The 19,089-nt window shown below is 36.4% G+C and overlaps 1 protein-coding gene across 1 annotated transcript in view; it reads right to left on the bottom strand.

The window, feature by feature from the left end:
* The window catches only part of LOC144476410 (putative RNA methyltransferase CG11342), a 45,421-nt gene that overhangs the window by 652 nt on the left and 25,680 nt on the right, over positions 1-19,089 (bottom strand). The window contains exons 2-3 of the mRNA XM_078193310.1: positions 2,019-2,229; positions 709-1,244 (exon numbers count right to left, since the gene is read on the bottom strand). Of these exons, the coding sequence (XP_078049436.1) occupies positions 709-1,244; positions 2,019-2,219 (737 nt within the window). The 5' untranslated portion in view covers positions 2,220-2,229. The remainder of the gene's footprint in view (positions 1-708; positions 1,245-2,018; positions 2,230-19,089) is intronic.

The following is a 19,089-nucleotide window of genomic DNA, read 5'->3' as shown; positions in this document are numbered from 1 at the left end:
ATAGTTATTTGATCGGAATAAGAATTCTGAAACTGTTTTATTGGTCGTCAGGCTAAACAGCTTATTTGGTCAACGTGCTTAAGGGGCTTGCCTTCCCTCTTCCTATAGCAGACTACACCCTAAGAAAATACTAATCAAATTCTTATTTAAATAAAACTTATTCTTGACTAATAACTAAACTACGAACTTCTATGCAAAATACAAATTGTCTAAGTTAATTGTAAGAAATATAACTTAAATGAAGACGTCTTTCCTCTTTTAATATTTGTATCGAGTTGAATATAATTTAACAATATCCTTAAATTCTTCTACCTACGAGCTTACAATTTTCTATTTAGCCTATTCATTTTAATCATAAATGCATAAAATCTATAGTTTATTAATAACTACGAAAGATGCATTGATCGAAGCCATACATTTGTGATTAAATTAGAAATTTTATCGCGAAGTATGCAATTTCAAATAAGAATTTCCAATTGAATTTAGAAATATAAGTAAATAAAGAAAGATGGATCGTAATTCCGAAAATCCTGTCTGTAAAAAAGTAAAAAAACTACAAAAAAGAGTGGCAGATGTATTTAGAAAGAGTCTCAAGGAGATGAAGTGATTTGATATGTGCATTTGTATGCAGAGTCGTATAAAAAACTATTGATTTACTCGTGTGACGTGGTTCGGATGTGCATAAATCCGAGAAGAGTGGATACTCACGTTCTCTCATAAATTAATACACTTCGCTTCCACTCATTGGCGGCAGTGACCGTCACTCTTCGGAAATTGCATAATTCGGTTAAGATGCTTTCAATATGCGCAGCAGGATCCCCCCTCAGTTTCAATGTTTTCAACAAAGGAAAATCCCCGCTTTTCGATCTTCTTAATCTCCTGGACGCTTTCGCATAAGATTTCCATAGTTGCGGCTCGATCACGATCATCTCCGCTAGTGAGCAAGCCTTTCGCAGGAATTTGATCAATCCGTTGTCTCCGTGGTTAAGGTGGATCCACATTGTAACAGAGAAGCAGAATACAACGTCGAAACGTGGCTTTTCGAACCGGCGAAGATATTCTCCCAGCGTCCGATCGCTTTCATCGTCGAAAAAATCGAGGTGGTCGAAAATAATTCGATGCGGTTGCGGATTATGTTCTTGTGCTTGCTCGATTAAAATTGGATCGAGGTCTACACCAAGGAGACAAACCTCTTTTTGATCTAAGGACTTCTCCAGGAACTCGTGTAACATGATTGTCAGTTTCTGTAAATGAAAATATCCATCTACTAATAATTAAGTTTCCATTAAAATTTTAATTATTTTACATCGGATGTTGCCAACAAATATTTGTAAACTTAACTGTTTAAATATACTTTCCATACAGAAATAAAAAAGTTCATATAACATATGTTGTGTATAAGCATCTTATTAATAATAAGAATAAAGAGAAATTGTTGGGACTTATAATAAACATGCTCTTGGTATACATCAATATAAAATACATTAAAATTAATAGACTTTTTAGGTCTTTTAAAATCTTGTTTGATTTAATTAATAACAAGATACATAAAAAAACAGATAGTGCATTTTCAAGAGTTACTAAATGGACCAAACATGATACGAAAAATATTTTTAGTAAAGTTTGTATGAAAGTATTGATAGTACAATTATTGTACTGCAAAGTTCAACAGCGAAGTGTTGCACTATAATTATATATGATCGATACCAGATTTGTGTGCTACTGTAGGTATTGGGTTCGCTAAGTGATCCCATTCAGTATGCCAAGGGTTAAAAGCTACAGGGGCCAGCGTCTCAGTTATTTATTGACAAATTGCTGGATATACGTTTTGTTTACGGAAACGAGTTCCGGTGTAAAGGCGCCGCAGTATTAATAACGAAAGGGAATTTCCGGAAGCGGTAGAGTTTCGAGTGATTTTGAAAAAGGGATAACGCCGTTAAATTTAGGCGTGCGTCGTTTGTAATTTAGGATCACGGTCGGGCTCGTCTCATTTTGTCCGACAGCTGTTTCAGTCTCACCCCCACGTTACAGCCGACGTCTAGGCCTACGTATTTCCGGCCCGGATGGGCTGGCCGCCACACGTCACACGGAAGTTGTCGCACGCGCTCTTCCGCAGGATGGAATTGGTAATAATCCATGAAGTTCCCGTGCCGACTAGCGCCCGGATCCGTCTTATTCTCCTGTCTTTCCATAGATGGTGTCGTAGAATCGTCGATCATTATGAAATATCTGAAATGCAGCGTGTAATCGTTCCACTTAGTTAGAATTCTCCGAAATTACTTTTAACCTTCAAGTGTGCACTTAATAAGGATTTGACAAATGCGAAAATGTAATGGATACGGTTAAGTTTTTGTATCGGTGCTACTTTGACCGAAGAATCCGCGTATTTTGTTCAATCTAGAATACTTTGTTGCATTCCACAAGATCGCAGATTTTTAAGGAAAATAAAAATTATTTATATGAATTGCAAAATTTCATCCCCGAATTTCAGAACCAACATACACAAATCATTTTCGAGCCACAAAAGCCGACATTTTTGCCACATTCGTAATTTTACTGTCGTTGGAGTCGGCCATCCACGGGCCACAATAATCAATACATTGATTAAAATGGCTGGAAAGCGGCCCGTGTGCGTTGGCTCTTAAACGTAGGTTTAGATATTCGAAATCTTACGCAACATTCATTAAAGTCATACTATACTGCAATAGACGTCAACATATCCTCCTCGTCCCATTGACCGTAAATTCTCTGTGACATGTTTTGCTTAAAATGTAGATACTTTCAATCTCTTAAAATTTAATGAAACTTAATGGGAGACTTTTCCCATTATGTATCGATATCTTATATGTTATCGGAAATTTAATTTGGAAATATAACTTGAAAATATAACTTGAAAATGATTTATACTACCATATGCTAGGAATGCGTATATATGATCAAATGTAGCAGATTTAATGAACATATAAGGAAAAACAGTTGAAGGATTTTTACAAATGGCAGTGCTTATTATATAACAGATAAAAGTTATACCATCCCTATCTGACTTTTTACAACACATATAACGATAAAATGGTTGTATAATGTGTTGAATGAACAGACTACATATTCTATACAAGGTGGAACAAAATTTGATGTACAAACGAGGTCAGAAAGGTAATAGTGTATGAATAACAATAAGACTATACTATATTATAAAGATAGCAAGAATAAGACTGCCTTGTTTCCGTAATAGATATAATCAGATGTCAATTTGGTAATGATTACTACAAATACCTTTATTAAACCAGTCTACTATCGCGACCGCAGAGCCGAGCAGCGAAGGGCAGCGAATGATTTCCCGAAAATTAACTGCCATTCTCTACACTAGGCTCCACGTAAGTGAGTGTAGTTGGCTCATACAAAACCATGTTTATATTTCTTTTCCCTCCTCTACGCATCGCGCTTGTGGTTACTAAAACTGGAGAACCTCTTCTGTATCGTTCATAGCGAAATCGTTTGGCAAAGTCATCATTTAGGTGCAGATGTAATGGATTAATTATGGATTCTATTTATCTGAAAAACGCAACCACTAACATAATTTCATATTCTTTATGTCTGTCCAATTTTCAGTCTCGCTATCTTCCTGACTTCACTTGTTCCAAGAATTTTTGCCAATCCTACATATTGATACGTGTTATATATAATAAGAAATAACTAATTTGAGCCATCTTATCTTTCTGGCCTCCTCTGTTCCACGAATTTTCACTCATCCTAGTTCTTATCGCTAGATGTTGCATATAATAACGAATTGATTAATACGATAATCGCCTACTCCGAAACCACAAAAACTCGATAAAATCAAAGCAACTTATATAATGGAACAATGTTCGAAAAGTTAAGATTTATTACATTAACAACTCTCTCAATTCTTTTACATTGTTTAGATCGAAAATGAATTTGATACAGAGAATCCATTATTGTAAATATTAACCTATAGGTTTGAGTAAATAACTCTGTCACCAAATTGTGTATAACAGAGCAACGAACGCGTTAATAGGACCGGAATCAGGTGACCAATATTCATTTGATATTAAACCTACCGAGCCGGTCCAAATGACCGATTTCACATTTTTCTACTAAAGTTGCTAGAATTGTATAAACTGCTTCCTAGAAAATGATTGAGTAAATTTCTTAATCCAAGCACACATTACAATAAAAACGGCAAAATGTCGAAATTGGTACAATTATTTACTTTAGCTTCAAGTAAGTTATTTTTAGAGTTCGGTGGGTTTAGTGCTAATCATTTTTTCCTAGGTAGTTATCAGTATAAATCCAAATATGGCCATGATGGCTTCGACGATCCACTTAAGAATGAAAATGATCATCGATCAATCTGTTAACCTTGGAGATTGAATACACAGGGAAAATAATCGTAACGAGATATTTCACCACGCAGCATCGTCGTCTAGACATGTACGACGGTAAAAACAATGGGATACGACTATATGTGGCCGCACGATAAAGGCTGATAAAGTGAGAGTGGGGATCGGAGACGCGGCGAGAACGGAAGGATCGAGGAGATAATTCGCCGGTGTCCGCGACCCAAATAAATGCAGCCTTCGATCGACGTTCGCGGTTGGGTGCGAGGAAGGCCTGAGAAATCGATGATGCATTGTCTTGCCATACCCGCAGAGAAACTCACAGTTACATGCTGGTGCGGCTCGCAGTGTTTCTACATTGCAGCCCGATGGATCTCTCACAGAAAAATAGCCATTACAAGATGACCTGACATGTGAATAAAAACCTAAACTGTTTGTTAAAATGATCGTTCACAAATCGTTATTTAATTACTCAATTCGTTGAATGGTATTATCGTAAAGATCTGTTTTACTAGTGAGGTCAGACATCCTTGAATGCAATTCTAGCATTTTTTTATGGTTACAGCTTTCTGAAGAAGCGTAATATAAGATTCTGTAAAATATATGCCAAACGACAATGGAAAAATAAGAATTTTTAACAAATAAACAGTTATGTTTCAGTTAATGAAATTGATTTATTTCAGGTAAATATATTGCTTGCAGTTTCATTTAATGCATATTAAAATGCAAATTTTAGACTTCAAGTAGCAATACTTACCTTGAAGTATCGACGAATTAAATGTGGAACGAATTATAAGCAGAAACGAAATGGCACTTGTCAGAGATCTGAATGTGTATATGAGAATTACTGTATAGATTTTGATGTGAAAAGGGTATTATAAACGTCATTCCTTTATATAATATGAGAAATGATTATTGATTACAGCGTGTTCATTCACTGAACAGATTATTAAAATAGAATCTCAATCATTCGGCCTTCTAACATCAGAATCATTCGTTATCTAAACTTGTGTCACGTGTAAATAACTCGATTTAAGGAACTCACTTGCAAAACGATTTACCGTAGAAATTAATAAAGATGAAATTATCCGATTGTTAGTTTGCAACATTGAAGTTCTACTACATTACAAATATATTGATATGGTTCTAGTATATTGAAAGAACACAAATTTTCATATTTTCTCATTGGACACGTTTTACGTATCTTCGTGAAACGTCCGGTTTCTGTCACAATAATTTGGCAACCGAAGAGCACATGTTACCGACACGGGTTGCGAAACATTTCCTTCCACGCGTCGTTTTTTATTTATACACGTGTCCGATGGTTTTTACACCCCCTTGCGTAAAACCGATTATGATCGAAGGAAAGATGATGTCGAAACGCCTGAGCCGATTCTTAAAATTCATAACAGGTTGGCGCGATTCACGAATCGAATATCAATGGATTTATCATAACTAAACCGGGGGTCTTTCTGCATATAGTTTATGTTTACCATACGAAGGATCAACGAATCATATATTTTTCCTTATTATAATTTCGATAAAATGAACACGATGGTGATAGGAATTTGAAATATTCTCGATTTCATATTCGAATGATGATCGAATTTCGTATGTATAACACTCGATGTCCATGCGACAGACGAGAGAGAAAGAGGTATAGTAATTGGCAGGTTGAAAGTATAGACACTGGTATATGCAAAAGAAAGTTTTATTCGATAAGTGTAGAAAGTGTAAGAATTGGAAGTAATTAGAAAATAATTAATAGACTGTCAATTTTTACGCATTTATGACAGAAATTAGTAGGTGTAATTTTTAAAAGATATTGACAGCAAAAAATGTGAGGAATATCACAAATTATCTCTTTCATTATTGATTATTAGCTCAACCACGACTGATAGCGTAAACAATTGTAAGACTGCAAAATAAAAGCATTGCGTATATTTTCGACCAAGAAGTTCATTGTACCATGTCTAATATGCAACATCTTAAAACGTTAGAGAATTTTATCGGTGCCTATCCTATTTACGAAGATTACAAAAAAAGTTGATTATAAATAATTTTGTTCCATCTACATTATCTTGTTCCGCTACAGATCGTATTAAAATCTTTTTTATTTTTTTGTAAATAACCTTAAAATATAGTCCTTTATACATAATGAATGGGGTACAATACAAAATTTGATAGAAAACTGAATGTTAGTTATAAACTTTGGTTAAAATATACATATAAGAATATATTCCGACACAAATGTAACTTAATTTTATACTTAAGCTGTCGATCAACTATAGGCTAGTTGTATGTAATATTGTAACAGCCAAAAATATCTTGGTAAATTTTTATAGGCTGATGTTTGAAGAACAATTAAATTAAATAAATAAGATAAATATTAGATGTAATTTGGAAGAATGGAAAGACTTGAGAACATTGAATAATATTAATGTATTAAATTGTTCTTATCTGTTTCTCGAAATCGATGAAAACATTTTTCATTTGATGATTTTTAGTAATTAAAATTACGTGTCGAAGGTTTATACTAATGACCTGCTAAGTATAGATGTTATTCGATTCCTCTAAGTCAATATAAAATTCTGTTGTGTTCTCATCAATATTTAAACACCTGAAGTAGCTTTTCTCTTCTAAGAAATTAAAAAATCGAAAAACTTTTAATCCATTCCAATTACAATAATGAAGAAACTGTAACGATACATCGTTAAAAAAAGCATACATCTTTTCACAAAAATTCGAATAAATGATATCGTGACTTCTATAAAATAATATATATAATAAAACCGTCGCTATCAGCGTCCCGTAAATCAGGTGTCAAGTGCAACATACGAAGATAAATGTGACCCCCGTGAACTTCGAAAGTGAAACATGCTTCGACAAATAAAAACTAAAATCTATCACTCGAGAAGAAAGAATCTCGAGGTGAAGACAAACTCGCCCCACATCCAAACATTCTTCCCTGTTTTCGTGTTGTATGAGGGCTTCCCTTGATGCACCGAGCGCATTGAACGGACAGCTGAACTCGAGAGAACAGCAGGATTAATGCTGAGGCAGGAGTTTACGAAAGGAATGCCCGGGTGGCAGCCAGGTCGGCAGGTTTCCGGAAATTTCGGATGAGCCAAGGCTGACCATAATGCCCGCAACCAGGATCAGGTAACCCGGGGATCGCTGGACAAGCAGCACGAGCCTTCTTCGGTCCTGCTTTGGCCAGTGCTGCCTTTTGCTTCTGTTTCTCTCGGCCGTATCGTAAGGTAATCAGGGAGGTGGAAAGGAAGCAGAAACGAAATAGCTTGTGGAGCAGGTGTTAGGTGTGCACGCACGCACACGCGCAGCCACGCACACCGGCACAAAGGCACAGCGGTCCAAGAACAGAACGCTCGTTCTTCGGAGGGCCTACTAGCGGCAATTTCCTCTTTCTTTGTCAGTGGCAGATGTGCTTGCAGACCGGTGCAGAGCCGCGCAGCACGAGATAACGAGGATTATGAGGAGGGATACCTTTGGTGCAAGCTGTCAGAGCGCATCGAGTCTCGTGTCTCGTGCGCCCTGGCCAAGAACCCCGTTTTTTCCATTCTATGGTGTTCGGACCGCATCGGCCAGGAGTGTTGATAGTATTTCACGTGGAGGTCGGTATAGAGTTTCAGGAGTTGCGAACTAATGAACAGCGAAATGCCTCTATAAACCCGTCGCACAGTGCTATCTTTTTCCAAAAAGTGGGCAATAATACTATTTCCGAAGCATATAGTGGCAAAAAACTTCGGCAGTACATACATACTTACACTCGCAGGAGGACGTTACCGGGTGTAGCTGTGGTCCTTTTATCAGCCTTTGCACAATGGTAGAGCTTAAAATACTCGAGTTAACGGTACCCTCTTGTGGAGGCAAATGATTAATAGGTTTTGAGATATTTGTGTGTATGTGTACGTACGTGTTTCAGTTCAAGTTGAACATTTTATTTGAAGTCTAAGTATTGTATACAATTCCTGAGACATGGACCGTGAAAGTTGACGAATTCTCGTGTGCCTCGACACGTTAAGCGCCGAAAATCAGCTACAACTATTCTCATAATGTGTACATAGTTTTATTAATTGAACTGAAACAGTTTGGAAACTAATTAGAAATTGGTGTCACCCATGTGTGACCGACGTGACCCTCAGCGTGTTAGAAATGATAGCATATTTTATGTGCAAAGCTAAACCCTCTACAGGCCGAACTTTTTTCTTAAATATAAACAAAATTTTGTGACGGAAAATCAACAATTATAAACCTGCATATGCAGATTAAAAAAAAATTTCCAATTTAAACAATTTTATAATAATGAATTCACTTTGTAACTTTTAAGTACCAACGGTTTACAATGTTTGCACTTCTGTGCATAAAAGTTCAGAATTCAATCAAAAATCTCCGGATCTATTACCGCTAATGCGTCTAATTTTAATACTTCTTTTATTTTTATGTGATTCTGTATTTTGGGTATATGATGTATGAATCTGAAAATAGAAGAAAGCACAAGCATGATTCTAAATATACTGAAATCTATCATAATAGCCCACTGTAACCTGAAAATCACAAAATTGTACCATCTACAAATAGTAACAAAATGATTATTGAAATGCAAATATATAAGTTTTTATTAATATACAAATTCAGAGCTATCATATACGCTTTTTTTGTTTAGTTAACACCGACAGAAGCACAAATAATGTCAATTGCACAAGATGATTCCGTTGGTTTCTATCTGCAGACATTGTGCAAGTCATTAATCTTTTTATTTTAGATGGTGCTGTTAACTGTCATTAATATTGTTATTGGTTATCTCAGAGACCTTATATAATTCAGACGTATACGTCATTTTGTGAAAAAAACTAAAATTATTTGGTAAAATATCGATATATTAGCATGTGACTTAAAAGTTACACAGACCTATAGGGGATTAATGAACAATTTGTAGAGTATTTTACCATCGAAATATATGTCACAAAGATTTGGTCATAAGTTACGCAAACTATTTTTCAATCGAGCCTTATTCCTATCTTCTCAATATTTACTAACTCGTGGATTTTTATTGTCATAACAATATAACAATAGAGACAATGTTGTGTTGATGAAAAGATCTGCTATAATGAGTTAAAGTAACGTGTCAACTATGACATCAAATCGAAAATTTTACCCGACATTGTCCATTTTTTAGATATACAAGTTCAAAGTGTCGAATTTTTTAATTGTAGCCAAATATTGGAAGACGATCGATAATCCCCAAAAAATAAATCAATAACACCGCTTACATCAGTAATGTTTGATTTTTAATTTTGTTTATTTGATAACACATTTAAATTCATAATACTACCGATCTTTCTAAAAAATCGTTCGAAATTGTTAGTTCTGATCAACGTTTTCGAAAACGGTACCATTGCGATGTCGTCATTTACATGCCATCAAGGTCAGAAAATTTCTTCTAGAGCTAAGATTCTGCTATAGCCAATTTCGGATGCTCGTGTATTTTCCAAATCGTAAAAGATGATCATCTAATATTTTCCGCGTATCACTCGCAACGTTCTTTTTAACATTAGCCCGTGCTGTTACCATGCGCAGGGACACGCGTGAGAGATACCTTAGAGGTGGCAAGGTGGCCGGTCGTATCGTGTCTCGCATTCTTCGCAAACTCATCATCTCTAGTTCGCTGCGTAACGTGCACTGGTATTCGATGAAAAAAAAAGAATGATTCTGCTCGGCTGAAACTTCAGCAGTTCATAGAATTCTGACGAATTTATGAATAAACCTCGTCCCCGGTGTCCGCGATTGCGATACCTCGTCTGGAGAGTTTGCCTAATTACAGAGGCCTCGACTAATCGCGGACAGATTGCATTCTGCGGCATAATTAGCCGCAGAACCTTCGTTGAACAGTTAGGTCGATCTAGAAACCCCGCTTTATGCGCAAACGTGGCGTAATAATCACGACCGGTGGATGGAATCTACGATATTGTTTCCATTTATGTTTGGCACGTTACAATTGAACCTCGATCGTTAAATTTAGTACTCTCGGAGGAGTCAAAATCACCGTTTCGTAATTAAATGTTTGATGATTATTAGAAATGTAATAGAGGCATTTGCAGACAATTTGGCCGTCGTAAATCGACTTGGAGGTTACAGCTCATGTATTTACAGAGTGTTCCAAAAGTTACGCAAAATCGGGAAATGAAGGGTTCTTGAAGTCATTCGAAGTAACTTTGTCCTTAGCGCAAAAGCAATTCATGACTTCGTTTACGAGGTATGAACGAAGAACACTGACCAATGAAAAGCGAGATCAACTGGCGCAAGGCGGTCGAAACAATCTTGTCACTCATTGGGCAGTGAGTTTTTCGTCAATAAGTGGTAACGAAAACTATGGACTACAATTGCACTAAAGAAAAAGTTACTTCAAATAATCTCAGGAATTCTTTGTTTTTTGATTGCGAGTGATTTTTGGAACACCCTATATATTGTAGTTACTCACTGATGCCAAAAATACCGCATTGGCATCTCTTTCTTGCGATACAAAACTAGAATACAGCTAGTACACAGACATTGGTTAACATTCTCTCAAAATAACGTCTAATATTGAATGAAAAACTTAATACGTATTAGCATAAAGACATGTAAACATAAAGACGTGTGACATAAAGCCGTATTACATCGGAACATGTTTATTTTTGCCATCATTTATTATTATGAGACTCGGAATTTTCTATACAATTTAAACAAATAAATGTAATAGATTTCCGTGGTCAAACCTTCGAACCATTGTGTTTCTCGCAAAGTAAAAGTCCTGTTAGACCTAAGGACCAATTTAAGGACCTCCTAGGACCCTACAATTATAGATATATGTAATTGGCTAGATATAGATAGATATAATCTTTTGGAAATCATTTGGTCAAAGATAAGTAAGTGAACCAGAAATAGTTTTTATGCTCGATAGTTCTAGCATAAATGGAATACAGTGATGCTGCGTTCTTTGTGAAATTTACGACACATTCCATCGAACCATGTTGAGTGTTTTAGAGATCCCCGACTTCCGGAACGTGGGCCGATAACCAATTTTGGGTACAAAGGACAACGAACTCTCACAGCGGCTCCATTCGATGATGCACAGCCGTTAGTCATCGGTGTACCGTCATCTATGATTCTGAAACGAGTAACGCCCGAAGGTATTTCACTATGTCGCAACCACCTTTGGCTTGTGTTCTCGGTGAAGTCGCGTCATTGCATCCAATGGCAGAAGAATCGTAAACAAATGCGTCAATGCGACTGCAGGACACATCAGATGTAAAGGAAACAATTTTAATATCGTTATTGATCTATGACTACACTATTCGTTGCATTTTATTCTATAACTTTTACCAGTCAACCTTGTGATAAACATCTTATCAGGGACTTAATACCGAAATGATTTTGATACTGGTATTTTTCCGGCAAAGCTATATATATATATTATATTACCGAAATATTATATTAATTAATATATTATATTACCGAAATATTATAATATAATATTACCAAAAATCGAAATAAACACCGACATAATTTCGGTATTCTGAAATGGAGGGCCTATCTTCATTTGTTCATATTCTACATTTTCTTTACGTTTGCTTCAATATTTCATTTAACTTCAAGGTTGATCAAGACATTCTTCTACTCGTGATAGTAGAAAATGTGATAGTAAGAGCCCGGCCATTAGCTGGCGAGCTTTGACGCTCTCGTCACTGAATTCGAGGATCGAATTCCAGTTGTTTATTGCTCCGTGGTTTCATTATTTGAATAATTCTTTTGTCAGTAGGCTCAGAAGCAACGCTGTGATTCACGATCGCTTAAACATTATTGTGATAATTCTATCTTTGTATATACTTTGTGTTAGTATGATATCGCTGTTGTGTCATCTGTTGGTCAATAACGACGACAACTATTCCAGCAATGATGGAATACAATACGAAAGAAAACGGAGAAAGAATATAATCTTTTCATCGTCAAATTATAAAAGAGGTAACGATTGTTGGTAATCATTTTGGATTCGATATTATAGCGATTTCAGTACTACGATTAATAGAAAAAACTGGCAGCATAATTACGATAAGAAAATAATACCGGTTTTGATGTTCACTATTAAGAAATCTTGAAAATTATAATGAAACAAAAGAATCGATAAAGTTGCAAAGTTGTAAATATAGTTAAATATATCGGTACTTTCTTATATCAATTTACTGTTACAATGGTATTTCTGTATTTCGATTTATACATATAGTATAAAGGTTATGAAGGTATTAATCGAAAAATACCGCTATAATACCGATATTTCGGTTTCTCTAAAGATTATTAACACATTCGCATCGGGCTATTTTTCCTTAAATTTTCATATAAATCGGGGCATTATATAGCAACATATAGATAAACGAGAATTCTCGTTTCCCGATGCGAATGTGTTAAGATCATGTATTATGAATAATACAACCGAAAAAATACCGATATAATAGCGGTATCCCGGGTATCAGTCTCCGCATTTAATGCATGATCTACAAAATATGAATATTTTCTCCTAAATCGAAACAACTTTTGATTCTTTGGTTATTGAAGTGTAGAAAATTATTAAGAACAAAAGAGTGGTAATCAATGCGATAGTGATAGAAATCGTATCGTAAAGAATTAATTGTTTTATAGCAACGCTCATTCGATTGTAGGTCCAAAAGTAATTTGTAGGTTCAGAACCTGAAGAATAATGTATTTATATTTTAACGAGGGGGATGCAAAATGCATAAACAATCTCCTTTAATTAGTAAGATTATTAAAGCCGAATAAGTGTTGAAAGAAGTCATAGTGCAAGGAATTAACTGTTTAATATCAATGCTATGCCTACGACTTAATTGAAGGGTCAAGTATAATTCGAAAGTTTGCAATCTGAGGAATGATTTATTTATATTTTTATAACAAGGATGTAGAACGCACAAACAACAAGTATCATCCAATTAAAGAAATTATTGAGAACGAAGAAGTGCATATCAAAACAATTGTGAAAAAAATCGTAGTGTAAATGGTTAATTGTTGAATAGCAATGCCTGTACCTAGATTATAGGTCCAAGAGTTGATGCATTAGAGCCGGAAGAATAATTTATTTATATTTCTTATAAGAAGGAAGCAGAGTGTACTTCCGTGATTGACAATGGCGGTGCAACGAAAGGGTAAATATTTTACCGATGCTGAATCCCGTTGAATAGTGCAAGGACAGCTGTGGCTGGTTTCTCGCCTACCTTTGATCCCCTATTTCGGTCCTGCGTGTCTCGCTAGACCCGACCAGGTAGAGTAAAATGTTCCCGAAAGTCGACCGTGAAGCAATCGGCTCATATCCGGTGCATTGAAATGCCGACAATTTCCTCGCCGGGAAATCCGCTTTTTCCGGATTCTCGTAGCCGAGAATCGTGCGTCCTGCGATCGACAATAATCGCCGCGACAATAGGCGAGTCGTTTCTAAGCAGCTCGAATTTGTTACGGACCGGAAGCGGCCGTGCATCTCGTGTACCTTTGTTGCTATGACTGCCGGAATCACAGAGCATCTTGTACCCGCCACGCGCGTGTTCTCGTCGATTTTTCGGGGATCGCTTCTAAGTTAAATCCGCAAACACGACTTCATCCGTGGCCAAGTATTTCGGTACTGGGAATCCGCTTCGAGGATTTACTGTTGCACGATGTTCTCGCTGAATTTTGGACGAGTTTGGGCACCGACTGCCCCCTGGGGCAACCTAACCACGCCCACTATGAGCACTGTACGCAGAGAGAGAGCGAGCGAGCAATTCGACTTCCGAGAAATCAATTTGAGCTAATTGACACTCGCATGACAGACCTTTTTAACCAAAACGTATCTCGGTATGTTTTGGATCGTTGACAATTTTATTTATCAGTCTTTTTCGACATATTCTTTAAAGTTTTTCTTCTAGGCACACTGTCTTATAAAATCTAATAGAACATTTGAAAATTTAAATTAATTATAAAAAATTAGATGGTTAAATAATAGTATTTTGTATTGTTACAACATAATACTGAACGAAAGTCTCAAAATTAATATAAATTTTTTATAAATTATAGTATTGAAGTATATCGTATAATCACAGGATAAATAAGTGCTAATAAATTGCTAAGTGCTAATTAATTAAGACAGAAAATTGCTCTATTTCGTTTGATATTTTGCAATCACGTAAAACTCAAATTCTGTCGACTTCGAAAAATTCTTTTCTACGTTCAATTTGAATTAAAGCCCATAAAGAGAAATTTTGGAAATAAATGTGTGATTTTCATTTTAATTATACGTTTAGAGCGCGTATTATCATTCCTTTTGTATTTTTTAAAGTAGGACGTAGATTTGCATGATGGGTAATTCTATTGTGAAAAATATAACGTTTCTTTTGTAGACCAGGAAATTCACGAAGAACAATATTTATCATTTCAGTAAACATCGACAAAGTGCAATGACAAAAAAATTATTTATTTATCAAAATATCGAAGAATATGGTATGGGAGGTGATGAAAAGCGTCGCCTTGTTTTATGTTATAAAGAACTAGCCGAAAATCATTCTTCTTTTAATGGTTTCCACGAAGCTACCCTCTTAGTAACAGGTAAACGATACATAATTTTTAATCGTTTAAGGAACTGATAAGTGTATGCAGTTGCACGAACATCCGTGATCCTCTAGCAACCATGTAGCATCGTGACGCGTCGCGTCGCGACTCGCGACGGAAGCTCGTCTCGCGAGCGGTGCCGTCATATCCGGAATGAGAGCTGAAGAATTCTAATTCAGCTGATTCCCGAGTGTATCGCTGAGTCGAGATCTGTTTGCTCAGCCGGTTCCACGAACCTTATGCCCATTGTCAGCCGCTGATCCGACTTGTATCCGCGTGTCCTCCCACCGCCGCGCCGGCGCGGCGCGCGCTCAATTACGAATGGTTATCGAAAACGTGGGAATGTTCTCTCATGATCGCGCAGCGAGCACTCCGCTTATCACTTCCGCGGCTCGAGCAGCGACGTAACTGACGCAATTTACCGCGAAATCGATAGCGCTCGCATTTTCGAGCTTATTGTTCGTAGCACTGGCACCGGCGATTCAGGATTTCCCTCTTAAAGCACGTGCTGCGGGACGATGAACGGACGTACAGCCTTGGCAAAGCATTAGGCAGATTCGTGGCTGTAACTCGTTGCGAAAACGATCACTCCGCAGCCTTTCTACCATTCGTTCTCCTTTATTGATCAGTTGGGAGGATTTCGAACAGCTGCACAGTGGTTTAAAAGCCCATAAAAATTAATCTTCCCCGAGGTTTATTTTAATTATTGGTTTTTAATTATTGTTCGACATGTTGGATCCGCCATTCTATTTTCTGAAATTTCAAGTCCTGAATAATAAACAGCGACCAACGAAACCTTAGATTATTTGTCATTTAAATCCAACTCGTCTTTATTTTTCCCGAATTTGGGGCCACTGCGAACCGAGATCATTTTGTTTTTTCGAACAGCGGAGTTCGGTTCCATTTCGAGTATAGATATTATTCGCCTACCTAGTTTCTGATAACTAATTTCAATTTTCAGGGAGTACCTTAGTAGATACTTTGGAAAGAATTAATAAAATTACAAACGTTCATGAATTAATTTAACAATTAACTCTTTACACCCTTGCGGTGCCTCTAAATCGTTATTAAAAATTGCTGTATGACTTAATAATTAAAAATAACCTTAACATTATGAAATTTGTTTAGTCTTCATAAACTATTAGAAGCCTAAATGTTGTATAAACCAGTAGGTTAAGTTCCGTATTAAGAAAATGCAGTGAACATTATTTATAGTACTGTGGGTCAGGAAAATATCCTGGATTTAAAGTTGAAATAGCTACGATTGCAAAGGATTAAACATACTAAATTATATTCTAGTCAACGAGATCTGTCGTTAACATGAGAAAAAAATTTTATTCCGACTTCAAAAAGTTTTTTAAATTGAAATTAATTCAACGGTATCAAATTCTTTATACGCTTTTGCTGGTTTGCATTTGATGGGTTCATTTTTCTCATAAAAATATTACATTATACATACGTATAAAGACTGCAGTAGACTAGGACGAACATTTCATTTGATAAACCGTACAGGCTACTGTTCAATGATTGTTACAATGGATCAGCTTTCCAGTCGCATTCGATAAATTTTCGTTGCATGCAATTTCGAGAGGTTCAACCGTGCAACTGGGTCATCTCGACAAGGATATGTCCTGAATGCAATTTATCGAGTGCTCCGCACCAGGGAGAATGTCGCGCATTGTCAAACGCGTCTCGCTATTTTGCACGTTCATGGTATTTAATAATCAACTTACTTAGAATAGTTATTTATAAGTGGATTACGAGCCTTTCCACGCCGACAGCGAAAGTGCACATTTTCAGATCGCATAACTTGCAATTTCGATTGCTTGAATTTTTAGACGGAGTTTTCGATGAACGCGCGATCAATAACGTTTCAGGATCTTTTTTTTGCGCTTGACCTTTCGAAACAATGAATGATATCATTCCTGTTTCTCGTTAGTGTATTAGTAACGTGTTTCGCGAAGGTTTAGCGATAGAGTTCCCCGTGACTCGCATACCAAGAAAACTAGGATCAATCGAGTAATCTATGCTACTCGCTGTTTCAGCGTTAACCCTCGATTGAGCAATGACACTGCGTCGCGTTCGACTATCCTAATAATCATTTTCCCGCGTATTATAATTTTTCTAGATCAATATCGAGTCTTATTAGGATTTCATAAGCGTCGTTTTAACCATCAAGTGTTATTAATACTAACAGGAAATATTATGTAACCGACGATACGATTGCTCAGATTTTCTATATAAATGGAAAGTAAGTTCACATAACAAAGGTCACGAAAATGGCAAATTAAAGATGCTATCAGAAGATGATGTGATCGTGCGAAAACATCGATATGCCAGATGATGATACTAATAAAGTTGTAGCAATGAGGAATTAGTCCATTACATTTCCCATAGTTTCGTCGATCACAGGATTCAAAGAAGCGGATGAAGGAATGATCATTTTTAAATTGCAAGTAGCAAACACTATTTTTATCACATCTTGATATAACAAAGATTTTATGTAATATTTTATAATTTAGGATAAACGATTTCATTGTTCATTGAGTGATTGCAAAAGTAATTTTGGTCTTTTGTGAACTGTCTATTTGAAAAACTAAATTACTTTTACAACAACTTTCTTCCAGCTTTTGGTAGCATTTTTAATTTGAATTTTCGTGATTTTTGCTACATATGATTTCAATTTTTTTTTTTATTTAAATGAAACTTTAAATTAAACTTTCTATAATTTATATTTCGATATGTACTTCAATAAAGAAATGTACCTAACACGTTCTTCTGGAAATATTTTTATAATATCGGGGATTATAAAAGAAAAAGTCAGGTACCAGTTATTTTGAGTGGTTCGTAATTATAGTGTCAAGGGTTTAAAGTGTCGTGCCTCGATTTCACCGTATACTTGCGGACTGGAGACGCTGAACATGACCCTGTGCCTCGTGTGCGAGGAGACAGTTCGTTAACTCGGATTAGAAACGTAAGATCGGCTTGGCCTCGAAATCGATATTGCGGGCCTTGCTCACCGAATCCGACGTGTCTGGTGGACGAAGGTCGGTGCCGAGGGAGCAACGGGCGGAGGAAAGAAGAAGGTGGGATGATGGTTTATCGTACGAAGTCGAGTGCCGATCCGTGGCCGAAGTTGCGAAACTTCGTTCACGACCGGCGAGACGATTGGCTCGATTTGCTCGCGTGCCACCGCCGCGGCCGATTGAGAAACGGTTTTGATAACGAAATTCCGGTTCCTCTTAAGTTCTTTTTTATTTGGAAGTTCAATTCATCGTGCAGTGACGAAAATTGGGAGAGTTTATTCGGAAAGTGTTTTAATCATAAAAATCTAAGCTTTTTAAGCAGAGTTTAAGATAGAATCGAAGAATTAACGTAATTTAAGAATCAATCGAAGGTATAAGATAATCTAAGGAACGACTTAAAGATAGAAATAATCTAAACTGTTAAAGTCACTAACACTAATTAAAAATCTTCGTTACTGATTTCTAAATATATTCGAGTTCATTATTTTACTTCCTATCTTCATACTTTCTAATAATATCTTTTTCTTTACTTTTTTTATATATTTTTCTTTATTTTATCATCCTTTTTGTATTACCGTATTTTCATCACCGCAAGGATTTCGGCGTACATATATATATTATTTATAATTATACTTATAATAGACAAATTTTCTTCCGTATAAAATAAATCAAATTAAACAAAAATCAACCACCTTAAACTCATCGTAGAACACCGCAAAGGCGTTGAACCTCGAGATCTGGGACTCGGAAACATCCGCCAGGATTCACGACCGTGAAAAGAGTTGCGATTGTGTAAGTCAGAAATAGAACTGGCCGACACGACGCGACATGTTGAGCTCCCAAAAAGTCTATTATAGTGCTCCCTCCTCTCCGTTAAACCATGTTCCACTTTGCTATAGTAGTAGCTGCGGCGGACCATCGAGAGCAATGCAATCGCGCAGCAACCGGTAATTGCACCGCCTGCAACACCTTTCCAGCTACGTGCATGTGCACTTCCTCGCCGTCAATTACGATCGACTCCTTAATGCCTTATGTACGTGCTAGCTGTTTCGCCACGCGTG

This window comes from Augochlora pura, chromosome 10 (genome assembly GCF_028453695.1).
Source record: "Augochlora pura isolate Apur16 chromosome 10, APUR_v2.2.1, whole genome shotgun sequence".
Classification (NCBI taxonomy): Eukaryota; Metazoa; Arthropoda; class Insecta; order Hymenoptera; family Halictidae; genus Augochlora; species Augochlora pura.
This window is presented reverse-complemented; position numbering and strand designations above follow the sequence as displayed.